This window comes from Schistocerca piceifrons, chromosome 5 (assembly GCF_021461385.2).
Source record: "Schistocerca piceifrons isolate TAMUIC-IGC-003096 chromosome 5, iqSchPice1.1, whole genome shotgun sequence".
NCBI classification, from domain to species: domain Eukaryota; kingdom Metazoa; phylum Arthropoda; class Insecta; order Orthoptera; family Acrididae; genus Schistocerca; species Schistocerca piceifrons.
This window is the reverse complement of record NC_060142.1, coordinates 542,100,109-542,124,064: the sequence shown is the minus strand read 5'-3', so window position 1 is coordinate 542,124,064 and position 23,956 is coordinate 542,100,109. Positions and strand designations below refer to the sequence as shown.

At 41.3% G+C, this 23,956-nt stretch overlaps 1 protein-coding gene across 2 annotated transcripts in view; it reads right to left on the bottom strand.

The window, feature by feature from the left end:
• LOC124798260 (NBAS subunit of NRZ tethering complex-like) overlaps positions 1-23,956 on the bottom strand; it is a 424,226-nt gene that overhangs the window by 192,610 nt on the left and 207,660 nt on the right. For both annotated transcript variants that reach the window (XM_047261580.1, XM_047261581.1), the window contains exon 26: positions 13,917-14,028. In XM_047261580.1, coding sequence (XP_047117536.1) covers positions 13,917-14,028 — 112 coding nt within the window. The remainder of the gene's footprint in view (positions 1-13,916; positions 14,029-23,956) is intronic.

The window sequence follows — 23,956 nt, the reverse complement described above, 5'->3', positions numbered from 1 at the left end:
AAGAAGCTTTTGCACAGCTATAAGCTACTAACACCTAGCCACATTCTAGCATATCCAGACTATGAAAAACACTTATCTTAACATACAAGTCCAGTAATTTTCCAATTATGTGTGTGTTGTCACACGAAGTAGACAAAATAGAATACCTAGTTGCATATGCATACCATCAACTGATAAAGCCAAAAAGATATGCTCTACAACAGAGTAGGACAGTAATGGAGTAATCTTCTTTCACTGCCATCTCTACTGCAGGTGCTTCCAAATAATTACTGTCTGTCTGGCCTTAATCTCATATATATCTGGCAAGTAGATTCATAAGCTCGACATTGTGTCTTAAAGAATTTGAGTGAGGGGGAGCATAGACCAGGAAAATCATCTGGTAATGTGGATTGTCTAAGCTGGAAAATATGTGCAGTGCAACATGTGAGAGAGAGTGAAGGACAAGCGAAGCATATACAGCACAAGGATGTACAATGTCAGCGATTTGTGACCTAACCCCAGTTTAACTGCATATGATTGAATCCTTTAATGGGAAACACTATGTGGCCAGCATATTGTCATCCCAGAGAATTTGCATGCAAGTTGCTAGGTCAAGTTTATGATAATACTTGCAGAAAACTGAGGGCAGATTATGACTTTTCACTCATAATGCTGAAGAGTACTGATGGAAAAACACAAAAAAGAAAGTTCAGCAATACATAAAACACTGCATGTCTTGGGCTCTGTGTGCTAAACTCATGAGAAGTAACACTTTTACAGCAATTACAGGAAATAATTGGATTAGACAGCAATGGTTCCTGAAGGGCAACACGTGTGACACTTTTGTCATAGACCTGGGTCCAAAATTCACTTTTGAAATAACTGACAACTTTGCAATCTTATGGGGTGAAAATATGACAAACTTGTCCATACTGAGCGACATGTCATGATCATAATCAATTATCAACCATTAGCAAGGTACTCAGACATTACACAAATGCCCAACACAAAAATTGGGACAAACCCCTTGTGTACAAGATCACAGGTCTATGATAGGAAAATGGCCTCATCCTTCAAATTATGAAGTCTTCCAGCAGAAAAAAGCCTTCTTCCTTACAGGTGTTCACCACAAGACTGAAGGCCATCTGGAGGCAAGTAAAGGGCACCAATATGAGGGTGCTGGAACACCAAGAGGGAGCAACAGGAAAGAAAAGTTTATTGCCAAAACAGCATATTAGGGAATACATTATGTTAAATAACTAAAACACCACTAAGATAGAAACTAAAAAGTTTATCACTAAGTACAAGGGTCCATTAAAAGCTGCTGAAATGTCATCTCCAGTCACCATAAAAATACAGTTTCCCACCAGAATTACAATTTTTCATATGGACTGAATATGAACCTTTGCAGTAGATGTTGTTAACACGCACCATCAGGCCCACAACCAGAGGGGAGGGAGACATCTCAAACAAGATTGAACAATGGCATGAGGAATTCTGAAATTGAGGAGAAGCACTGAAAAATCACCATTCTGCCAGAACCACCCACTACAGTTTTCAGCTGTGCCATGCTAAGATGCAAAATAGCTGTAGTAGCAGGGTGGTGAACATATAAAGAAGGCTTGTATGCAACTTGTTTCAAACTAGACTAGAGTTCCTACAGAATGCTAAGTTTCTCTTAACTTACGTATGTGCACGAAAGAAACTGTGCACTTTGGTAGCAGGTGCTCCATCAGACACTAGTTGTTAGAAGACACGCAAGGGGCATTGGTGCAGCCCATTTGCACTGAACTGTGTGTCACCCTGTGAAACATGACAAGTGCAGTGGTACTGTTAGCCCTTGCTGTAAGGCAGCTTTACTGTTGCTAAGTCAACATCCAATTCCAAACAGCATGCAAAGCTGGCAAACACTGCACCAAATGAGTTGTTCTCATAGCAGAGCCCAAGGATAAGACTGTTGTTTTTTATATTATAATGTTAGGCAGAAAGGATTCAGTTCTCATGAAGGGTTATGTCTTCACTTTATGATTGTCAGGATTTAAAAATATGTTCTACATAGGGAGGAAGGCTGAGGTGAACTTAAAACAGACACAGAAAAAGAGGGGGCATGGGGGAGGGGTGGGGAGGAGGGGAGGGGGGCAGCAGCAGAGGAGGGAATCTACGTAAACACTTCTCTGTTCACAGTATGTGCACTCAGCAACTCAACTATATGATGAGTGGCAACTTTCATAACATTGCTGCATCCCAGTGAGGATCAAGATAGATGAGGTAATAACATCTGTTGTGTGCTGTAACCAATGGCAACCTGGCACTATTTGTCAGATGGCATTAGAAAGAAGTGGAATAATACTTAACAGACTTGCAAAGCTTTCCGCTTACAACCCACTATTACTGGAAGTACCAAGATGAATGTACTCCTGCCTGAAGAGTCCTTCAAACAGTTGCTACTTAAGACACCACTACTGACTACAGCCTTCTACCTCACTTATTCAGATAGCCACTGCTCACCATGGCCAGATCAGCATGGCACACCTAATGCAACATAACAAAACAGTTTCACAAAATCAACCGACAACACATGCTTATGGCAAGGACTTTCTCCTCTGCTTTGCTCTTTGTAGTCCTCATTGCATTAGCATAAATGTAGCAGAAAAGTTGTGGTAGAATGTGAATAATTTAAGAGTAAAGGAAACCATTCACTGAAAAGCAGAAGTGTTGAGTCACCAACAAGCACACACATAGAGGACAAAAACTTGCTAGCTTTCAGAATCAATCCGTTCTTGACAGCAATACAAATAAACACAAAAGAAATGCACAACCCCACCCGAGCCCCAACCCCCCCCTCCCCCAAACTCTCTCTCTCTCTCTCTCTCTCTCTCTCTCTCTCTCTCTCACACACACACACACACACACACACACACACACACACGACGTACGTATATCTGTCCACCTACATAGTACCCACTGGACACACAAGCCTGCAGCTGGCACAGAATAGCACACAGGTGTGTGTGTGTGTGTGTGTGTGTGTGTGTGTGTGTGTGTGTGTGTGTGTGTGTGTGTGCGCACGCGTATTTTATTCAGTGAGTGGTCTCAATGCATTAGCAATTATTTACTGCTACTGGCTTAAGACCTTCACCCTAGTGGCACCTACTCTAGCATCCTAATAAAGACACTGCCATTGACACACCAACTACATAAACTGGTGATCAATAGCTCCAGCGGCCACAACAATCCATAGTGGAAACAAATCTCTGGTGTTATGGACATAGTGAGCAGTGGCTCTACGATGGCCTCTTCACAAAATACTAGAAAAGCATTGCTGACAACTGAAAATGTAATCTCTCATAGACTTTATATATCTATGTCTGTTCCTTTTTGGTTCTACTTTTTATTTTGTTTTGTGATTTTTTCTTACCATTCCTTCTACGGTAATCTGAAATGCTACCAAAAAGTTCCCTGAATGTATGAGTAGCTGATGAAGTCTAGTTAGTACAATGAAACACACCCAGGGGGTATCTCATATATACCCTTTGAGAGTTAGTGGCTCAAGGGTCTGTGATCTAGTGGCCATGCTGCATAAAGCTGCTATACAAATACATGACATGCTGAAGCAAGCATTTTGGGAAGACACCTTACACCACTACCAAACTTAGAAACATTTTAAATGTTTTCAAGATGTCAGAACATAGTTTCACAGTGATCCCCATTTAGGACAGCTGTCAACTGGCGTTACTTCTGAAAATGTCACTGCCTTTCAGAATATGCTGGAAGATCGGAGGCAAATCATCCAAGATGCATGCAATAACACAGGGCTGTCTTAGGCTGTGTCAGAGGATTCTGTCCCATGAAAGTGGTGCATAGGTGATTGGTTCCTCCCCGTGACAATGTGAGGTCACACACTGCATTGATCACCTAGGAGTTTCTGACAAAAAAAAAATTAAAAAAAGACAGTTCCTCAACTGCGATCTTCACCTAACCTGGCAACAAGTGTGAATTTTTTAATCCCCAGTATGAAGCTCCAGTTAAAAAGTTGAATGTTCCACCCAGTTCTACATCTACATCCATACTCCGCAAGCCACCTGACGGTGTGTGGCAGAGGGTACCTTGAGTACCTCTATCGGTTCTCCCTTCTATTCCAGTCTCGTATTGTTCGTGGAAAGAAGGATTGTCGGTATGCTTCTGTGTCGGCTCTAATCTCTCTGATTTTATCCTCATGGTCTCTTCGCGAGATATACGTAGGAGGGAGCAATATACTGCTTGACTCTTCGGTGAAGGTATGTTCTCGAAACTTTAACAACAGCCCTTACCGAGCTACTGAGCGTCTCTCCTGCAGAGTCTTCCACTGGAGTTTATCTATCATCTCCATAACGCTTTTGCGATTACTAAATGATCCTGTAACAACGCGTGCTGCTCTCCGTTGGATCTTCTCTATCTCATTTGTCAACCCTATCTGGTACGGATCCCACACTGCTGAGCAGTATTCAAGCAGTGGGCGAACAAGTGTACTGTAACCTACTTCCCTTGTTTTCAGATTGCATTTCCTTAGGATTCTTCCAACAAATCTCAGTCTGGCATCTGGTTTACCAACGATCAACTTTATATGATCATTCCATTTTAAATCACTCCTAATGCGTACTCCCAGATAATTTATGGAATTAACTGCTTCCAGTTGCTGACCTGCTATTTTGTAGCTAAATGATAAGGGATCTATCTTTCTATGTATTCGGAGCACATTACACATGTCTACATTGAGATTCAATTGCCATTCCCTGCACCATGCGTCAATTCGGTGCAGATCCTCCTGCATTTCAGTACAATTTTCCATTGTTACAACCTCTCGATATACCACAGCATCATCCAAAAAGCCTCAGTGAACTTCCGATGTCATCCACAAGGTCATCATTTATGTATATTGTGAATAGCAACAGTCCTACGACACTCCCCTGCGGCACACCTGAAATCACTCTTACTTCAAAAGACTTCTCTCCATTAAGAATGACATGCTGCGTTCTGTTATCTAGTAACTCTTCAATCCAATCACACAATTGGTCTGATAGTCCATATGCTCTTACTTTGTTCATTAAATGACTGTGGGGAACTGCATCGAACGACTTGCGGAAGTCAAGAAACACGGCATCTACCTGTGAACCCGTGTCTATGGCCCTCTGAGTCTCGTGGACGAATAGTACGAGCTGGGTTTCACACGACCGTCTTTTTTGAAACCCATGCTGATTCCTACAGAGTAGGTTTCTAGTCTCTGGAAAAGTCATTATACTCGAACATAATACGTGTTCCAAAATTCTACAACTGATCGACATTGGAGATATAGGTCTATAGTTCTGCACATCTGTTCGACGTACCTTCTTGAAAATGGGAATGACCTGTGCCCTTTTCCAATCCTTTGGAACGCTACGCTCTTCTAGAGACCTACAGCACACCGCTGCAAGAAGGGGGCAAGTTCCTTTGTGTACTCTGTGTAAAATCAAACTGGTATCCCATCAGGTCCAGCAGCCTTTCCTCTTTTGAGCGATTTTAATTGTTTATCTATCCCTCTGTCGCCTATTTTGATATCTACCATTTTGTCATCTGTGCGACAATCTAGAGAAGGATCCACCTACCGCTTTGACATAAGAGCAAAATTTCTTAGGATTTTCTGCCAAGTCAGTACATAGAACTTTACTTTCGAAATCATTGAACACCTCTCGCATAGCCCTCCTCACACTACATTTCGCTTCACATAATTTTTGTTTGTCTGCAAGGCTTTGGCTATGTTTATGTTTGCTATGAAGTTCCCTTTGCTTCCGCAGCAGTTTTCTAACTCGGTTGTTGTACCACGGTGGCTCTTTTCCATCTCTTACGATCTTGCTTGGCACATACTCATCTAACACATATTGTACGATGGTTTTGAACTTTGCCCACTGATCCTCAACACTATCTGTACTTGAGACAAAACTTTTGTGTTGAGCCATCAGGTACTCTGAAATCTGCTTTTTGTCACTTTTGCTAAACAGAAAAATCTTCCTACCTTTTTTAATATTCCTATTTACGGCTGAAATCATTGATGCAGTAACCGTTTTATGATTGCTGATTCCCTGTTCTGCGTTAACTGTTTCAAATAGTTCTGGTCTGTTTGTCACCAGAAGGTCTGATATGTTATCGCCACGAGTCGGTTCTCTGTTTAACTGCTCAAGGTAGTTTTCAGATAAAGCACTTAAAAAAATTTCACTGGATTCTTTGTCCCTGCCACTTGTTATGAACGTTTGAGTCTCCCAGTCTATATCCGGCAAATTAAAATCTCCACCCAGAACTATAACATGGTGGGGAAATCTACTCGAAATATTTTCCAAATTATCCTTCAGGTGCTCAGCCACAACAGCTGCTGAGCCTATAGAGACATCCAATTACCATGTCTAAGCCTGCTTTAACCGCGACCTTCACCCAAATTATTTCACATTTCGGATCTCCGTCAATTTCCTTCGATACTATTGCACTTCTTATCGCTATAAACACGCCTCCCCCTTCACTGTCCAGCCTGTCTCTGTGGTTGAGGATGTTCAAACAGAATTGCAAGTGATACTAAACAGGCTCACGAAAAACACATTCCAAGGAGCTTTAAGTTCATGGAAAAACTGCTGCAAGTTGTGTATACACCTCCTCAGGGGCAGATGATGGTGCTAAATAAGGTCCAGGTAAAGAGTAATTTTATTTACTGGTATATTCTGGTAACTTTTGGGCAGCACCTCATAAACAACTACTTCCCCCTCATAGACACTAATAAACAGTGGTAACTGAAAATTTTGCAGTATCTGGGAGTACTGGATCCAATAACATTCTCCATGATTATTGTTACTCCACAGTACTTTTGCACTCTCTAGACCAGGCCATTAGTGGCCACTCATACAGGATGAGCTGATTCGTGGCCATAAAGTACAGCCATTGATCTGCACAAGAGAGAAGGATAGTGGCCCCTGCCAGATAGGGTAGCATCTGTTTGAAGTACTGAGCCCTTAGCTCACCTAGATTTCTAGGGTTTGGTCACCGTTAGACTTGCCACACATGTGGGCTATATTCAAAAACTGCCATAATAAATGTACTGAAGTTGTCTTTATCATTAGTTATTTACTGGAATCAATCTTTGGACCTCAAACTCCAATCAGCTTAGCTGCAACTGCAGACAGCATCACCACAGGTACTGCAATCATCACTACCACTCACAGCCTTTCAGTGTTTGTCTTTGTTCAGGAACCACCAAAGTACAGATTCTGTATCAACTACACAATACGTTGTTACCAGTCCATTCTGAGAACCCTCGGCAGTTCCACTTCACCTCCATTACAGGTGGTGATAGGCACCAAATAATTGTGAATAAAATGTTTAGTTAATTGTCTTATGTACACAATTTAATTAAACTTTTGAATAATATCTATAATCACACTTGTCCAACAACACGTGTTTTGCTTTCAAGCAGCATTCAGGCATATCATGGCAAAACTAGGTCAGATAATTTTTGTAGAAATTCTGAATTTAATGCTCTAATTCTTTTTTCCTGTGCACAGGGCAATTTTTCACTATGGGGAATGAACAAGCAATGTGTCTACTTCAGCAGTGACAACAGTCACAGGTCTGTTTTAAACAGTAAACAATAAAATGAAAATTCAGCTGTTTCCATAAAAGCTGGGAAATATGAGGATGTATATATATTTGGAATAGTTTTCCTAAACCCCTGTGATATGCTACAATCTGATCCATGAACAATGGCAGTTTGTACAAGTGAAGACAAATTTCGGGGACAGCACTGTTGTCATTTCCAAGCAAAAGTTGCAGCACGCGCTTACGTGTGGTTTGCGCTTGATGAAAGTGTGCACCCCACAAATTATGTCTCTTTCTTGCTTGTGTAGAGCTTGTGATTGACCAACACCATCAGCTGTGGCAACTCGAAATGAATGGAATAAAAATTCACTAAATAACTCACTACGATTGAGTACAATGTCTGCATGGCAAACAACATTCAGAACACTACTGAATGCTCACTGCTGACAGGGAAGGTGTGATGTACATGCACAGAACAAGCCTAAACGCGACTACCATCATTTGTGACTCCAACTATACACATTAGCATACAATTCCATTTACAGACATCTTAGCTGATCCTGTATCAAAGTTCTATAAAGTATGGGCAAAAGAAAATGTATTCCATTTTTCTAGTATAGACCTACACTATCTTCTTGCCATATATGATTTTAACATGTGTAGCAGATAGTTTTGAAAAAAGTTTCAGCTACAACATCAAAAAGCACTGTATCATGTACTTGTCTTTTCAAGAGGTACTGAGTTCTGAAATACATTGTTCCATTTAAAAAAAACTGTACTCAGTTCTATAATTTAGATTCTGAACTTGCATAATTTATTCTGGACACCTCCCTATTCTTAAAACTAAATTACCACAGTCTAAATCTTCCTGCCAAATGAGTCTGATTCTTTCTAGCTCTGCATTTATTTTTACTCCATGACTTAGAGAAGTTTATGATCTCTTAAAATTGTAAAGTGCCTTAGGACCTTCACATTCTGTATGGTTTCTTTATTGTTTGGTAAAACATAGTCACTCATGGTTCAGCACCTAGGTTATCCTTGCTAAGACCAGCACCCCCGGTTTTTTTCTTTTTTTGTGGGAAGTATGTGTTCAGGATAAACATGTTCATTTCAAAGCTAATTCTAATAATGTACGACCACAGTCTTTTTTATTATCTCATATGAAGTTTTCCACTGAAGAAATATTCTTCAGTTTCTGCCCTCATGGCAAAATAATTATGTTGTTTCCTTCACAAAACACAGTAATTGCAAATAACATTGAATTCAAGGCTTGTTACACAACAATACTCAAGAGACCAATGAATGCCACATCAGAGAGAAAAATAAATACACTAAATCTTGACAGATACTGGGCCCAAAGCTGCTGAGTATTGTTTGAATGATTTTATACCATCTTCAGCTGTTATATTTATTTATATGTTGTACTATTGTACAATTTCATTCCTAGACTACTTTGAAGTATACAATGCTTCTATTTAGCAGAGAGGCTGAGTTGCAGATAGGCACAACAAAAAGACTGTCACAAATAAGCTTTTGGCCAACAAGGCCTCTGTCAAAAATAGACAACACACACAGTCTCTGGCAACTGAAGCCATACAGATTGCACCAGCAGCAGCAGCGCACGATGGGAGTCACAACTGGGTAGGAATAAGCAGGAGGCTGGGGCAGGGAGGGGAGGGATAGTATGGCAGGAAAGGGGATAGTGAAGTGCTGCTGGGGAGCTTGCAGGGACAAGGTGGAGAGAGGGTAGGGCAGCTAGGTGCAGTCAGGAGGTTAGACAGAGAGCAAGGGAGAGGTGAGGTTGGGGGTGGGGATGGGGGTGGAACGAGCTAGCAGGATATGAGAGAAGTAAAAAAAAAAAAGACTGCGTGCATTCGTGGAATTAGGGCTGCGTAGTGCTGGAATGGTTACAGGGTAGGGGCTGGATGGTGAGAGCAACAACTAACAAAGGTTGAGTTTCCACCTGCGCAGTTCACAAAAGCTGGTATTGGTGGGAAGGATCCAGATTGCATAGGCTATGAAGCCATCATTGAAATGAATTGCGCAGTGTGCTCAGCAATAAGGTGGTCCACTTGTTTCTCGGCCACAGTTTGTCAGTGGCCATTCATGCAGACAGACATCTTGTCGGTTGTCATGCCCACATAGAACGCATCATAGTGGTTGCAGCTAGCTTGTAGATCACATGACTGGTTTCACGGGTAGCCCTGCCCTTGATGGGATAGGTGATGTTTGTGACCAGACTGGAGTAGGTTGTGGTGGGACGATGTATGGAACAGGTCTTGCATCTAGGTCTATTACAGGGATATGAGCCATGAGGTAAAGGGTTGAGAGCAGGGGTTGTGTAAGGATGGACAAGTATATTGTGTAGGGTCAGTGGGAAGCAGAATACCACAGCGGGAGGAGTGAGAAGGATAGTGGGCAGGAGATTTCTCATTTCAGGGCACGACAAGAGGTAGCTGAAACCCTGGTGGAGAATGTACTTCAGCTGCTCCAGTTCTGGGTGGTACTGAGTTATGAGGGGAATGCTCCTCTGTGCCCAGATGGTGAGACTTTTTGGAGATGGTAGGAGACTGGAAAGATCAGGTAGATTTGTTTTTGTACAAGGTTGGGAGGATAATTATGGTCTGAGAAGGATTCAGTGAAACCCTCAGTATATTTCGTGAGGGACCACTTGTCACTGCAGATGTGATAACCACAGGTGGCTTAGCTGTATTGAACAGACTTCTTGGTATGGAACAGGTGGCAGCTGTCGAAGTAGAGGTATTGCTGGTGGCTAATAGGTTTGATATGGACAGAGGTACTGATGTAGCCATCTTTCAGGTGAACGTCAACATCTAGGAAGGTGGCTTGTTGGGTTGAGTAGAACCAGGTGAAGCGAATGGTGGAGAAGCTGTTGAGGATGGGATGAGAAGTTCCGCTTTATGCAAGACACCTTTATTGTTTTGTTTCACCCATACACATTTCAGCACTTTTGTGCTACCGTCAGTGGGTTCAATTTTTATTTTTAACTGTAAAATTGTTGTTACATATTAACATTTATGTTGTTTACAGCATTATGTAAAAGTTCCATTTATAGCTTAATCCGAGAAAAGTGGATGTAAGCATTAGTTAACATAACTTACATGATGTTAATGTCCATTTATTTTGGTAGCTATTCTGCTACACAATATACAACTTGTCATCTGCAAACAGCAAAATGTAATTTATTTTCTCTTTGTCGTGCATTTATGAATGGAAATGAGTCTGTACCACGTTTTTTGTGTGAAACTTACAGTTTTGAAGTTGTGGTACATTCTCCTGTGTTGGTGGTGAAGTAAATAGGCTTACTTCTTAACCTATGGTCACTTGGCACTGCACTTTTTTTCGATTTCTCAAAACATAGGTGGAGTTTTTGCTGCCATTACGTGTTGTTGTGGTTGTGTGGTGTTCATTTGTTTCGTAGCGTGTTTTGCTGCGTGAGGCGCCTTAGTCTTTAATAGTATTTGGCGTTAGTGGTGTTTGGTTTGTGTGGGTTTGCATGTGTGTGTTGAGTACTGGGGCAGAGAGAGAGGTAGGTAGGTAGGTAGGTAGATGGAGAGAGAGAGAGAGAGAGAGAGAGAGAGAGAGAGAGAGAGAGAGAGAGAGATGGAGTGATAAGAGAGGGAGGGAGGGAGAGGTAGAAAGATTTTTATTTTTATTTATTGGTATTTTTCCCACGAATAGTTTTGGTGTGGGTGTTACTTGTATAGTTCTTCCATTGTGGCAAAGAGGGTTTTGTTGCAAAGTATTCATTGAGTACTTTCTTTCCATGAGCTATTGATTTTTGGGTGTGATAGTTTTCTTCTGTAGATAATTTTTGATATAGGCTGCTACTAGTTTTTAGGATGTGTAAGTCAGTTTCAATGTTTGTTGGGTGGTGATTGTGTGCTGTCAGATGGTCTGCAAATGTTGAGTGTGAGTTATTGCTTTTCAGTGCTCCGAGGTGTTCTGTATACCTGGTTCTGAAATTCCTACATGTTTGGCCCAAATAAATAAAAATAAAAATCTTTCTACCTCTCCCTCCCTCCCTCTCTATCACTCCATCTCTCTATCTACCTTTCTCTCTGCCCCAGTACTCAACACACACATGCAAACCCACACAAACCATACACCATTGACCAAATACAATTCAAAACTCGCACGCCTCACCTAGCAAAACAAACTACGAAACAAATAAACATCACACAGCCACAACCAGGTGTAATGGCAGCGAAAACTATGCCTGTTTTGAGAAATTGAAAAAAGCGAGCATAGGTTACGAAGTAAGCCTATTTACTTCGCCAACAACACAGGAGAACGTACCACAACTTCAAAACTGTAAGTTACACACAAAAAACATGATACAGACTCATTTCTGTTCATAAATGCATAACAAAGAGAAAATAAATTACATTTTGCTGTTTGCAGATGACAAGTTGTATATTGTGTAGCAGAATAGCTACCAAAATAAATGGACATTAACACCATGTAAGGTATGTTAACTAATGTTAGATCCACTTTTCTCCAATTAAGCTACAAATGGAACTTTTACATAATGTTGTAAACACCACAAATGTTAATATGTAACAACAATTTTACAGTTAAAAATAAAAATTGAACCCAATGAATATAGCACAGAAGTGCTGAAACATGTATGGGTGAAACAAAACAAAAAGAGTGTCTTGCATAAGGTGGAACTTCTCATCCCATTTTCATAGCAAGCACAGACACAACAAGGAGAACTGCACCACAAGATGAAGCTGTGGCAGTTCTGGAGGAAAGTGGATAGGGTGTCCTCACCCTCGATCCAGATTGCAAAGATGTCATCAATGAATCTGAACCAGGTGAGGGGTTTAGGAATGTGGATGTTTAGGTAGGATTGCCATGAATAGGTTGGCATAGGATGGTGCCATGTGGGTGCCCACAGCCATACCCCAAATTTGTTTGTAGGTAATGCCTTCAAAGGAGAGGTAATTGTGGGTGAGGATATAGCTGGTCATGGTGACTAGGAAGGAGGTTGTTGGTTTGGAATCCATCAGGCGTTGGGGAAGATAGTGTTCAGTAGCAGTAAGGTCATGGGTCTTAGGGATGTTAGTGTAAAGGGAGCTGGCATTAATAATGATGAGCAGGGCACTGTTTGGTAAAGGGACAGGAACTGTGGAGAGTCAGTGGAGGAAATGATTGGTATCTTTTATATATGAGGGTAGGTTCCGGGCAATAGGTTGAAGATGTTGGTTTGCGAGAGCAGAGATTCTCTCGGTGGGGGTACAGTAACCAGCCACAATGGGGTGTCTTGGATGGTTGGGTTTATGGACTTCAGGAAACATTTAGAAGGTAGGAGTGTGGGGAACAGTAGGGATGGGCAGAGAGATGTTCTCCAAGGAGAGGTTCTGGGATGTGCCTAAAGATTTGAGGAGTGACTGGAGATTCTGCTGGATTTCTGGAATGGTGTCACTGTGGCTAGGTTTGTAGGTGTATGTATCTGACAGCTGGCAGAGTCCTTCTACAGAGTAATCCTGGTAGTTGAAAACAACAGTGGTGGAGCCGTTGTCTGCAGGTAGGATTATAAGGTTGGGATCAATTTTTATTTTTTATTTCAATGACTGCTTCCCAACCTGTGCCATATGGATCCTTCCCTCCAACACCAGCTTTACTGAATTGCACACGTGGGAAATCTCCCTGCAATACATCCTACATTCTCGTAACCCTCCTGGCCTCAACCTTCATTAGTCATTGCCCTCACCTATCCAGCCCCTTCCCTGTTCCCATTCCAGTACTACATATGTGTCATTCCACCAACACACCCAGTCCTTTTACTCACCCTCTCCTCTGCCCTCTGTCTAACCTCCCCAACTGCACCTAGCTGCCCTGACCTCTCTTCACCTTGTCCCTGGGCACTCCCCTGCAGCACTTCACTGTCCCCCACAGCTGCCAGAGACTGCAATCTTGTTTTGTGTGTGTGTGTGTGTGTGTGGGGGGGGGGGGGGGGGGGGGTATTTTTAACAAAGACCAGACCATGCTGGCCAAAAGATTATTTGTGACAGTCTTTTTGTTGTGCCTATCTGCGACTCAGTATATTCGCTATATAGTAATTAGCTACTTTCCTTTTCATAATATTGTTAAATTCCATGATGGATTCACTATTGTTTGATCAATGCTTCTATTTTAGACATTTGAAAATAGTCTAGGACCAAAATCATAAAGAAGTAGAACAAATAAATAAAAATGACAGCTGAAAGTGGTATGAAATCATTTTAAAATATATTATACATGTATGTTTCCAAATAACTATGCAAAGAGGATGAAAGGTGTATTACACAGCAGACATAGAAAAAAACACAGCTTACCGAAGTTAAGGCATCTGAGAATTCCTCCTCATCACCAGATGTTAAGTCCACACTCTCCTCAGGAATATGACTGCTTAATTGTTTGTGTAAAACCTGTGCTTCCAGGAGGCACCTATTATAATGATTACAATTAATTAAACACAAAAAGCACAAAAGAAACACTCAGTTTTTTTCCAGTTATGTGTTACAGACAATCACAGTTTTTCAAGATATTAAAAAATCTGATTAGTTTTCTATTAAAGAGAAAGTAACAACATAACACAAGAAGGCCTGCTTTTCACTTCTGATTACTAGAAGAGTGAAGCTAACAATCTCTCAGAATTATAGCCCTTGATAAACATGTAGCCCTAGCTATGGACTACAATGTGGCAGTCATAAAGTTTTAATAATCATTTCAAAAAACATAATTAATTTTTGGTTTGTTTGCAGCTGTGTGTCTAAAGTCCTGATACATATTGAAATCCTCATATTAAAGTACTGTAACATGCTACTAGAGGAGCGAAAATGAAACTTGCACAGCACAATGAGTAAGTGGAGTACTGTGCAATAATTTGTTTTCCTCATTTGTAGGGGAACAACACTGCAACAATCCATGTTGAGTTAGTGTAAGTGTAAGGCAACAATGCACCACCATGTGACGGAGTCATTAGATAGTTTACATACTACCACTACATCAAATAAATCTGAATAATGATGAATGAAGTAGAATACAATATTTCTAAGAGTCAGGAATGGCAAGAGAAGTGCAGGCCCTGGCAATCGAAGACTGGTGCATCAAGGTGCTAACGGAGAAAGTGCATATCTGTTATGGATCAGTTTACAACATATTGCATGACATTTTTAAAGTGACAAAGGTTTCTACAACCGCCCACTCAGAAACCTCACACAACTGAGGCAGCAGTGGAAATATTGCAGGTATGTCACGGAAATCCAGACATGTTTAGCTTTGGCGTACCACTGCGACCCCTGGATAATGGAGCAAAGCAAGCAGCGGAACTAGGTGGAGTCACCGCTGCTGAAAAGGATCAAGACCCAACAGTCACTGGACAAGGAGTGGCTGAATGTATTTTGAGACTGCCATGATGTGGTGCTAACATATTATGCCCATAATGATCCGAACTGACACAGCATGACACTACATCATGGGAGGTTGCCGAAAAGGCTTGTTTTGCTCCAGCTCAATCTGTGCAAGACATAGTCACACATTCTGCTTCTTCAGGGTAGCAAATTTTACCTCACCTCCCACCCCCAATAAACTAAAAAATAACATGGCACCCAGTGTCTTAATATCTTTCTTAGATGAAGAAACCATTGTGTGGTAGCCATTTACAGAATAACAACAATGTGTTACCTACATCTGCATACAAACTCCACAAGCCACCATATGGTGCCTGGCGAACAATGTGTTACTTACATCTCCATACATAGTCCACAAGCCACCATATGGGGCATGGCAAAGGGCAACCTGTAACCCTACTAGTCATTTACTTTCCTGTTCCACTCACAAATAGAGCGATGGAAAAACTACTGTCTATATGTCTCCATGCAAGCCCTAATCTCTCTCAATCTTATATTCATGGCCTTATGCTAAATGTATGTTGGCAGCAGTAGAATCATTCTGCAGTCAGCATCAAATGCTGGTTCTCTAAATTTTCTAAATAGTGCTCCTCGAAAAGAAAGTTGCCTTACCTCCAGGGATTCCCATTCGAGTTCCCGAAGCATCTCCATAACAACTGTGTGTTGTTCAAACCTACCGGTAACAAATCTAGCAGCCTGCCTGTGAATTGCTTCTATGTCTTCCTCTAATATGACCTGGTGCAGCTCCCAAACACTCTAACAGCATTCAACAATGGGTTGCATTAATGTCCTGTATGTGCTCTCCTTTACAGATGAAGTGCACTTTCCTAAAATTGTCCCAATAAACCTTAGTTGACCAATCATTTTCCCTGCTACAATACTTACATGCTCATTCCATTTCATACTGCTTTACAATTTTTTGAAGGGGGAATGTTTTTGAACAGCTGAATTGCAGACTTCTACAGGTAATGTCTCTGCCATGTCAGCCATTAATGAGAAAAATGTGTCAAACTGAAAGGTTAACATGCAGAGAAGGACTAAAACCACCACTGAGTTTCATGGTTGTGCCAAAGATCACTCCTGGATCTCATTCTGTTTAAATTGTAAATCCGCAACATGCTAGGTACTAACTCCACAAAAAACAGTATGCAAGTAACATGAGGTTAATATATCGTACATGAAGATGAAGAGAGAAACACAGTAAGCAGCTTTAGAAGGATTTAGGATGCAGCAGTTATTCAGAGATGATGAGGCTTGCACAGGATAGAGTAACATGAAGGGCAGCTTCAAACCAGCCTGAAGACCACAACAGCAAACAAAGTGTTGCGAGAATACACATTTGCGTGACCTCATCATATTGAATGAGTGCTTTTGCAAATGAAGACGTCAGGTAATTCAAGTAGCACAACAGGTCACAGCATTCCATATCCATAACAAAGGCGCACAGGACACATGAGTTTCCACAATGACAAAGTGAGTTCTGAGTTGGAACATTTCCTTAACAGCCAAAATAAAGACATCTCCATCCAAAGTCTGCAACAAGTTATCCATCATTCAGAAGAATGTGTCACACTAAAGAGTGAGCTAGAAAAGAAGGACTAATACCATTACTGTCACAAACTTTCATGGTCACAGGTTAATTTTTTTGAGGTGATAATTAAAAATTATGACTACCTCTCATACTTTAATGAAAATTTTATGTATTTTTATTTATTACTGGTCCTTGTTTTATCTAGCCTGGCCAGATAAGAGTCTTTACGCCTTCCCTTACATCACACCACAAACTATACATACCAAATACCATTACTAAATATTGTTTACCAAGTTTCACATTTTTTATATGTACTTGTACATCAATTAAGTATACATCTGTGATTCTTTGACAGTAATAACCAAAAATTATCAGTGCATAGAGGGGGTAGTTAAATCTGGAGGTGGCTTGTTGACACTTTGGAGCTGTTTCTAATTCCATGACCATGATCCACTCATTCAGGTCACTGTTAACAGGAACTACAGTGTTATTTCAACATTAACAGTGACCAAGTATTCCCATTCATAGAACATATTTATGGTGAGCATGATGTGGACACACTAGCCTTCTGAGATGACAACAGCAGTCCTCAAAAGACTGCACACATATATTACAGATTTGACAAATGCTCAGGAACCCTATCTCATCTGAACACAACTACTAAAATGTCTGATCGTAATCCCATAGAAAACATCTGGGACTGTTTGTAACAGAAGGTGAACTGTAGAATTAATATCCCCAAAATTTAGATAATTAATTGGAAATGAGCTGGCTTCCGCATATCTGAAATTTTGGACTCCCTTCCTTACTGAATTGAAGCTGCTATCAAAGTGCTGGTGTTGTATGATATTATCATGATGTCTTTGGAGATGACTAATTTTGTTAGTTGTATTTCTCTGACAAATACAAAAATTTCCAGTATCAGTCTCATTTCTTATATGGCACTAAAATGCCACCATAAATAGTTTTCTATTAATGTGAGCAGTATTACCAAATTTGTGTCGAGACAGTGCAATAACATGTATATAAATCCAACAAAATGTGAGAGTGTCAGTTCCCTGTTGGTTGTACTTTGTTTTTATCTGCATATGTGGGTAATTTAAAAAAAATTGCTATCATAAGGATCTGGTAAACAATATTTATTTGGTGACAACACTTTCGAAGAAGACACTAAGGTCCTCACCTTTGCTTCAATCAATAGACTTGAGTGACCTACAATCACTACTGGTTATGAATTCCTAACAAAGGGGAGGCACTTACATATACCAAAAATGAATTGTATTCAAAATGGACCTGTGTGTAAAACCGTCAGTTAGAACGCATTGCTCTGAAAGACAAGATTGTAATTCACTTCTGTTATCTAGTAGCTATTTCCTAATTATTATTTATCCACTTATTTGGCAAGTCTCCTACATAAAAAATCCAAGCTTTTCAGGATAACAGCTTACTCAATAAAGACCAGTGCTTCTGTTAAACATGAGAATATTCATGAAATGTTCATGTAATTGTCCACAGCATTTAAGAAATGTTTAATAACATTGAAAGTAGCTCTTTCGGTTAAATGTTATGACATAAAGCCATGTTGCCATCTAAAATTAATTTTTTTTCTTCCAGGATCCATTCAGTTGTTGGTTGGTTGGTTGGTTGGTTTAATGATTAAAGGGACCAAACTACAAGGTCGTCAGTCCCTCCTACATGAACAGCAAATCAACAAAATTATACACCAAAGAAAGGCCTAGTGCAGAATGGAAAATGGGAGAAAAAAAGGGGGAAAGGAAGAAAGGCAGGCGAGATGCCCTGTCCAAGAAGCAGTTAGAGGCCCTCAAAGGCAGAAAGTGTGATGGGGGACATATCGCCCACCACTTACCAGATGCACCCACCTAACAACACATAGAAAAGTCTAGCGATATGGATAGGGCGAGAGGAGTACAGGAAAAAAGAGAAAGAACACCACATAAAACAGAAGATGTGAGAAGGGGGGAGAAGAGCAAAAGAATGCATATGGCACATGCAGCAACAGAGCACCAAGTCCGACAGTCACTGCCTGATCGGGGCAGAGGAGGCAATAGGTCAAGCAAGTATGGCCAATGCAGAGCCAACAGAGATCAATGGAGTGCTTGCAAGACACTCACATAGAGGACCTAAACAAACCTGAAGTCTTCTTTATAGCCTGTAGTTTGTTCGGAGAAATCAAAATACGCCATTCTGTATCCCAGATCATTAGAACTTCAAGGGATAATACCGATCGAAGACCCATTTCCAGAATACCTATTTCAAGAGGGCATCTTTCTTGTAGCCAATTTTGGCAGCCTGTCAGCGAGTTCATTCACCATGATCCCAATGTGACTTGGGTCTGGAAATAGACCCCTGAGTGTCCACATTGTTTGAGGGCAAAATGGGAATCCTGGAGATTCAGGACCAAGGGACGGTGAGGCTAATACTGGTCAAGAGCTTGTAAACTGCTCAAGATAGTCACTACAGATGATGATGGACTCACCAGCGCAGGAATGGATATGTTCTAGAGCATAAGAGATGGCAACAGCCTCTGCAGGAAAACAGTGCAGCCATCTGGTGAGAATCAAAGTTCATTACAGCTTACATGGCAGATGCTCTATCCATCTGAATCACCAAGGGCACAGAGGATAGCACAACTGCAGGGACTAGCTAGCACACGCCTCCTGCAAGACCTACATTCTCACCTTGTATGTCGACACACTACATTCGTAGTGTCCCACCCCAACACACTCATTACTCGTGGAAGACATTCTTACCAAGTCCCGTAAGAGTTCAGGGAATGTGTGTGCATCTACACAGAAGAAGAAGAAGAAGAAGAAGAAGAAGAAGAAGGTCATGGCCTGTATTGCCAGAACTATATACTTATATGGATATGGCGTCTGTTCTTTTGGATTTGTCCGAAAGAAGATGCAGACGGGCTGCACTATACAGTGGTGACAGAAATGTATTGTGCAGGTCTTGGCAGCCGAAAATTGGATTGCACTTGATATACTGCTCCCTGCAATCTGTATTTGCAACACTCATCACAGACAAATAAAAATATGTGCAAAAGTCATCAGTATACAACGAAGGGGACACCACAGGTCCCACAGACATGGCCAGACCATTGATAGCCACTAAAACAGAGAGGGGCACTTGAAACAGAATCCAGCAGAACTTCATACTCCTGTAGATGAAAGGTGTTATGGGAGGCACCCAAAAAGTGTGACATGAAAGAAAGTTCCAGATAAAAATTTCGAGCACGCCAATGAGGCCCACTAGGGTATTGTGTCAAGGATCTGGTGGTGCTGTGTGGTATCACAAGATTTATGCAGGTCAAAGGAGACTGCAACAAAGTGTTGATGCTGGGCAAAAGCCATTCATATAGCAGACTCCAAGTGGACTAAATTATCTGCAGTAGAATGGCCTCGGCAAAAGCCATCCCAGGTCAAAGCCAATTGGTCCTGGGGTTCAAGGATCAAATACAATGTTCAAGTCACCAAATGTTCAAATAACTTGCAGAGGACATTGGTTAAACTGGTCAGATGATAACTGTCCATCTGAGGAGGCAGTTAACCCAATTTCAATACTGGAATAACTAATACTTTCTTGCTATAGGGAAGGGAATTCCCCATCACTCCAGAAACGGTCATGGAGGATAAGCATATGATGTTGGCTAGCCACCGACAAGTGTTGAAGCATTTGGTTGTGCACCAGTCCATTCCAGAAGCCCTGTCAGGGCAGAGAGGAAGGATGCTGCCAAATTCCCACTCCCCCCCATGAACCATGGACCTTGCCGTTGGTGGGGAGGCTTGCGCGCCTCAGCGATACAGATAGCCGTACCGTAGGTGCAACCACAACGGAGGGGTATCTGTTGAGAGGCCAGACAAACGTGTGGTTCCTGAAGAGGGGCAGCAGCCTTTTCAGTAGTTGCAAGGGCAACAGTCTGGATGATTGACTGATCTGGCCTTGTAACAATAACCGAAACGGCCTTGCCGTGCCGGTACTGCGAACGGCTGAAAGCAAGGGGAAACTACAGCCGTAATTTTTCCCGAGGGCATGCAGCTTTACTGTATGATTACATGATGATGGCGTCCTCTTCGATAAAATATTCCGGAGGTAAAATAGTCCCCCATTTGGATCTCCGGGCGGGGACTACTCAAGAGGATGTCGTTATCAGGAGAAAGAAAACTGGCGTTCTACGGATCGGAGCGTGGAATGTCAGATCCCTTAATCGGGCAGGTAGGTTAGAAAATTTAAAAAGGGAAATGGGTAGGTTGAAGTTAGATATAGTGGGAATTAGTGAAGTTCGGTGGCAGGAGGAACAAGACTTCTGGTCAGGTGACTACAGGGTTATAAACACAAAATCAAATAGGGGTAATGCAGGAGTAGGTTTAATAATGAATAGGAAAATAGGAATGCGGGTAAGCTACTACAAACAGCATAGTGAACGCATTATTGTGGCCAAGATAGATACGAAGCCCACACCTACTACAGTAGTACAAGTTTATATGCCAACTAGCTCTGCAGATGACGAAGAAATTGAAGAAATGTATGATGAAATAAAAGAAATTATTCAGATTGTGAAGGGAGACGAAAATTTAATAGTCATGGGTGACTGGAATTCGAGTGTAGGAAAAGGGAGAGAAGGAAACATAGTAGGTGAATATGGATTGGGGGACAGAAATGAAAGAGGAAGCCGCCTGGTAGAATTTTGCACAGAGCACAACATAATCAAAACTAACACTTGGTTTAAGAATCATGAAAGAAGGTTGTATACATGGAAGAACCCTGGAGATACTAAAAGGTATCAGATAGATTATATAATGGTAAGACAGAGATTTAGGAACCAGGTTTTAAATTGTAAGACATTTCCAGGGGCAGATGTGGACTCTGACCACAATCTATTGGCTATGACCTGTAGATTAAAACTGAAGAAACTGCAAAAGGGTGGGAATTTAAGGAGATGGGACCTGGATAAACTGAAAGAACCAGAGGTTGTACAGAGATTCAGGGAGAGCATAAGGGAGCAATTGACAGGAATGGGGGAAATAAATACAGTAGAAGAAGAATGGGTAGCTTTGAGGGAAGAAGTAGTGAAGGCAGCAGAGGATCAAGTAGGTAAAAAGACGAGGGCTAGTAGAAATCCTTGGGTAACAGAAGAAATATTGAATTTAATTGATGAAAGGAGAAAATATAAAAATGCAGTAAGTGAAACAGGCAAAAAGGAATACAAACGTCTCAAAAATGAGATCGACAGGAAGTGCAAAATGGCTAAGCAGGGATGGCTAGAGGACAAATGTAAGGATGTAGAGGCCTATCTCACTAGGGGTAAGATAGATACCGCCTACAGGAAAATTAAAGAGACCTTTGGAGATAAGAGAACAACTTGTATGAATATCAAGAGCTCAGATGGAAACCCAGTTCTAAGCAAAGAAGGGAAAGCAGAAAGGTGGAAGGAGTATATAGAGGGTCTATACAAGGGCGATGTACTTGAGGACAATATTATGGAAATGGAAGAGGATGTAGATGAAGATGAAATGGGAGATATGATACTGCGTGAAGAGTTTGACAGAGCACTGAAAGACCTGAGTCGAAACAAAGCCCCCGGAGTAGACAATATTCCATTGGAACTACTGACGGCCTTGGGAGAGCCAGTCCTGACAAAACTCTACCATCTGGTGAGGAAGATGTATGAGACAGGCGAAATACCCTCAGACTTCAAGAAGAATATAATAATTCCAATCCCAAAGAAAGCAGGTGTTGACAGATGTGAAAATTACCGAACTATCAGCTTAATAAGTCACAGCTGCAAAATACTAACACGAATTCTTTACAGACGAATGGAAAAACTAGTAGAAGCCAACCTCGGGGAAGATCAGTTTGGATTCCGTAGAAACACTGGAACACGTGAGGCAATACTGACCTTACGACTTATCTTAGAAGAAAGATTAAGGAAAGGCAAACCTACGTTTCTAGCATTTGTAGACTTAGAGAAAGCTTTTTACAATGTTGACTGGAATACTCTCTTTCAAATTCTAAAGGTGGCAGGGGTAAAATACAGGGAGCGAAAGGCTATTTACAATTTGTACAGAAACCAGATGGCAGTTATAAGAGTCGAGGGACATGAAAGGGAAGCAGTGGTTGGGAAGGGAGTAAGACAGGGTTGTAGCCTCTCCCCGATGTTGTTCAATCTGTATATTGAGCAAGCAGTAAAGGAAACAAAAGAAAAATTCGGAGTAGGTATTAAAATTCATGGAGAAGAAATAAAAACTTTTGAGGTTCGCCGATGACATTGTAATTCTGTCAGAGACAGCAAAGGACTTGGAAGAGCAGTTGAATGGAATGGACAGTGTCTCGAAAGGAGGATATAAGATGAACATCAACAAAAGCAAAACAAGGATAATGGAATGTAGCCTAATTAAGTCGGGTGATGCTGAGGGAATCAGATTAGGAAATGAGGCACTTAAAGTAGTAAAGGAATTTTGCTATTTGGGGAGCAAAATAACTGATGATGGTCGAAGTAGAGAGGATATAAAATGTAGGCTGGCAATGGCAAGGAAAGCGTTTCTGAAGAAGAGAAATTTGTTAACATCCAGTATTGATTTAAGTGTCAGGAAGTCATTTCTGAAAGTATTCGTATGGAGTGTAGCCATGTATGGAAGTGAAACATGGACGATAAATAGTTTGGACAAGAAGAGAATAGAAGCTTTCGAAATGTGGTGCTACAGAAGAATGCTGAAGATTAGATGGGTAGATCACATAACTAATGAGGAAGTGTTGAATAGGATTGGGGAGAAGAGAAGTTTGTGGCACAACTTGACCAGAAGAAGGGATCGGTTGGTAGGACATGTTCCGAGGCATCAAGGGATCACCAATTTAGTATTGGAGGGCAGCGTGGAGGGTACAAATCGTAGAGGGAGACCAAGAGATGAATACACTAAGCAGATTCAGAAGGATGTAGGTTGCAGTAGGTACTGGGAGATGAAAAAGCTTGCACAGGATAGAGTAGCATGGAGAGCTGCATCAAACCAGTCTCAGGACTGAAGACCACAACAACAACAACAAACGGAGCATTACAAGGTTCCAGCTAATGAGGAATGAAACATAAAGGGAGTTGTTCCCGACAGTGTTGGAGAAGGCAGAATGTGAGCAAATAGTGGACTGATAGCAGGGCCTGGGCAAAACGCCATGGAAAATGTTCACTGATTATGTTCGGGCTGCTGAAGAAAACAACATTCGTGAAGATAACAATATTCAAGGAAATTCTCAGGACATCTGTAGGACAGCAGCCAAAAATTTGCTTGCTTCGCCCATACTTGTGAAGCGGGAGTGTGCAGCCCTACAGCAGCGACATATCATTCCCAATAAATACATCTGTGGTGTTTAATAACATAATGGGCCCAGGTGTGAAGCTGTTTAAAGGCCAGGAGGTGGT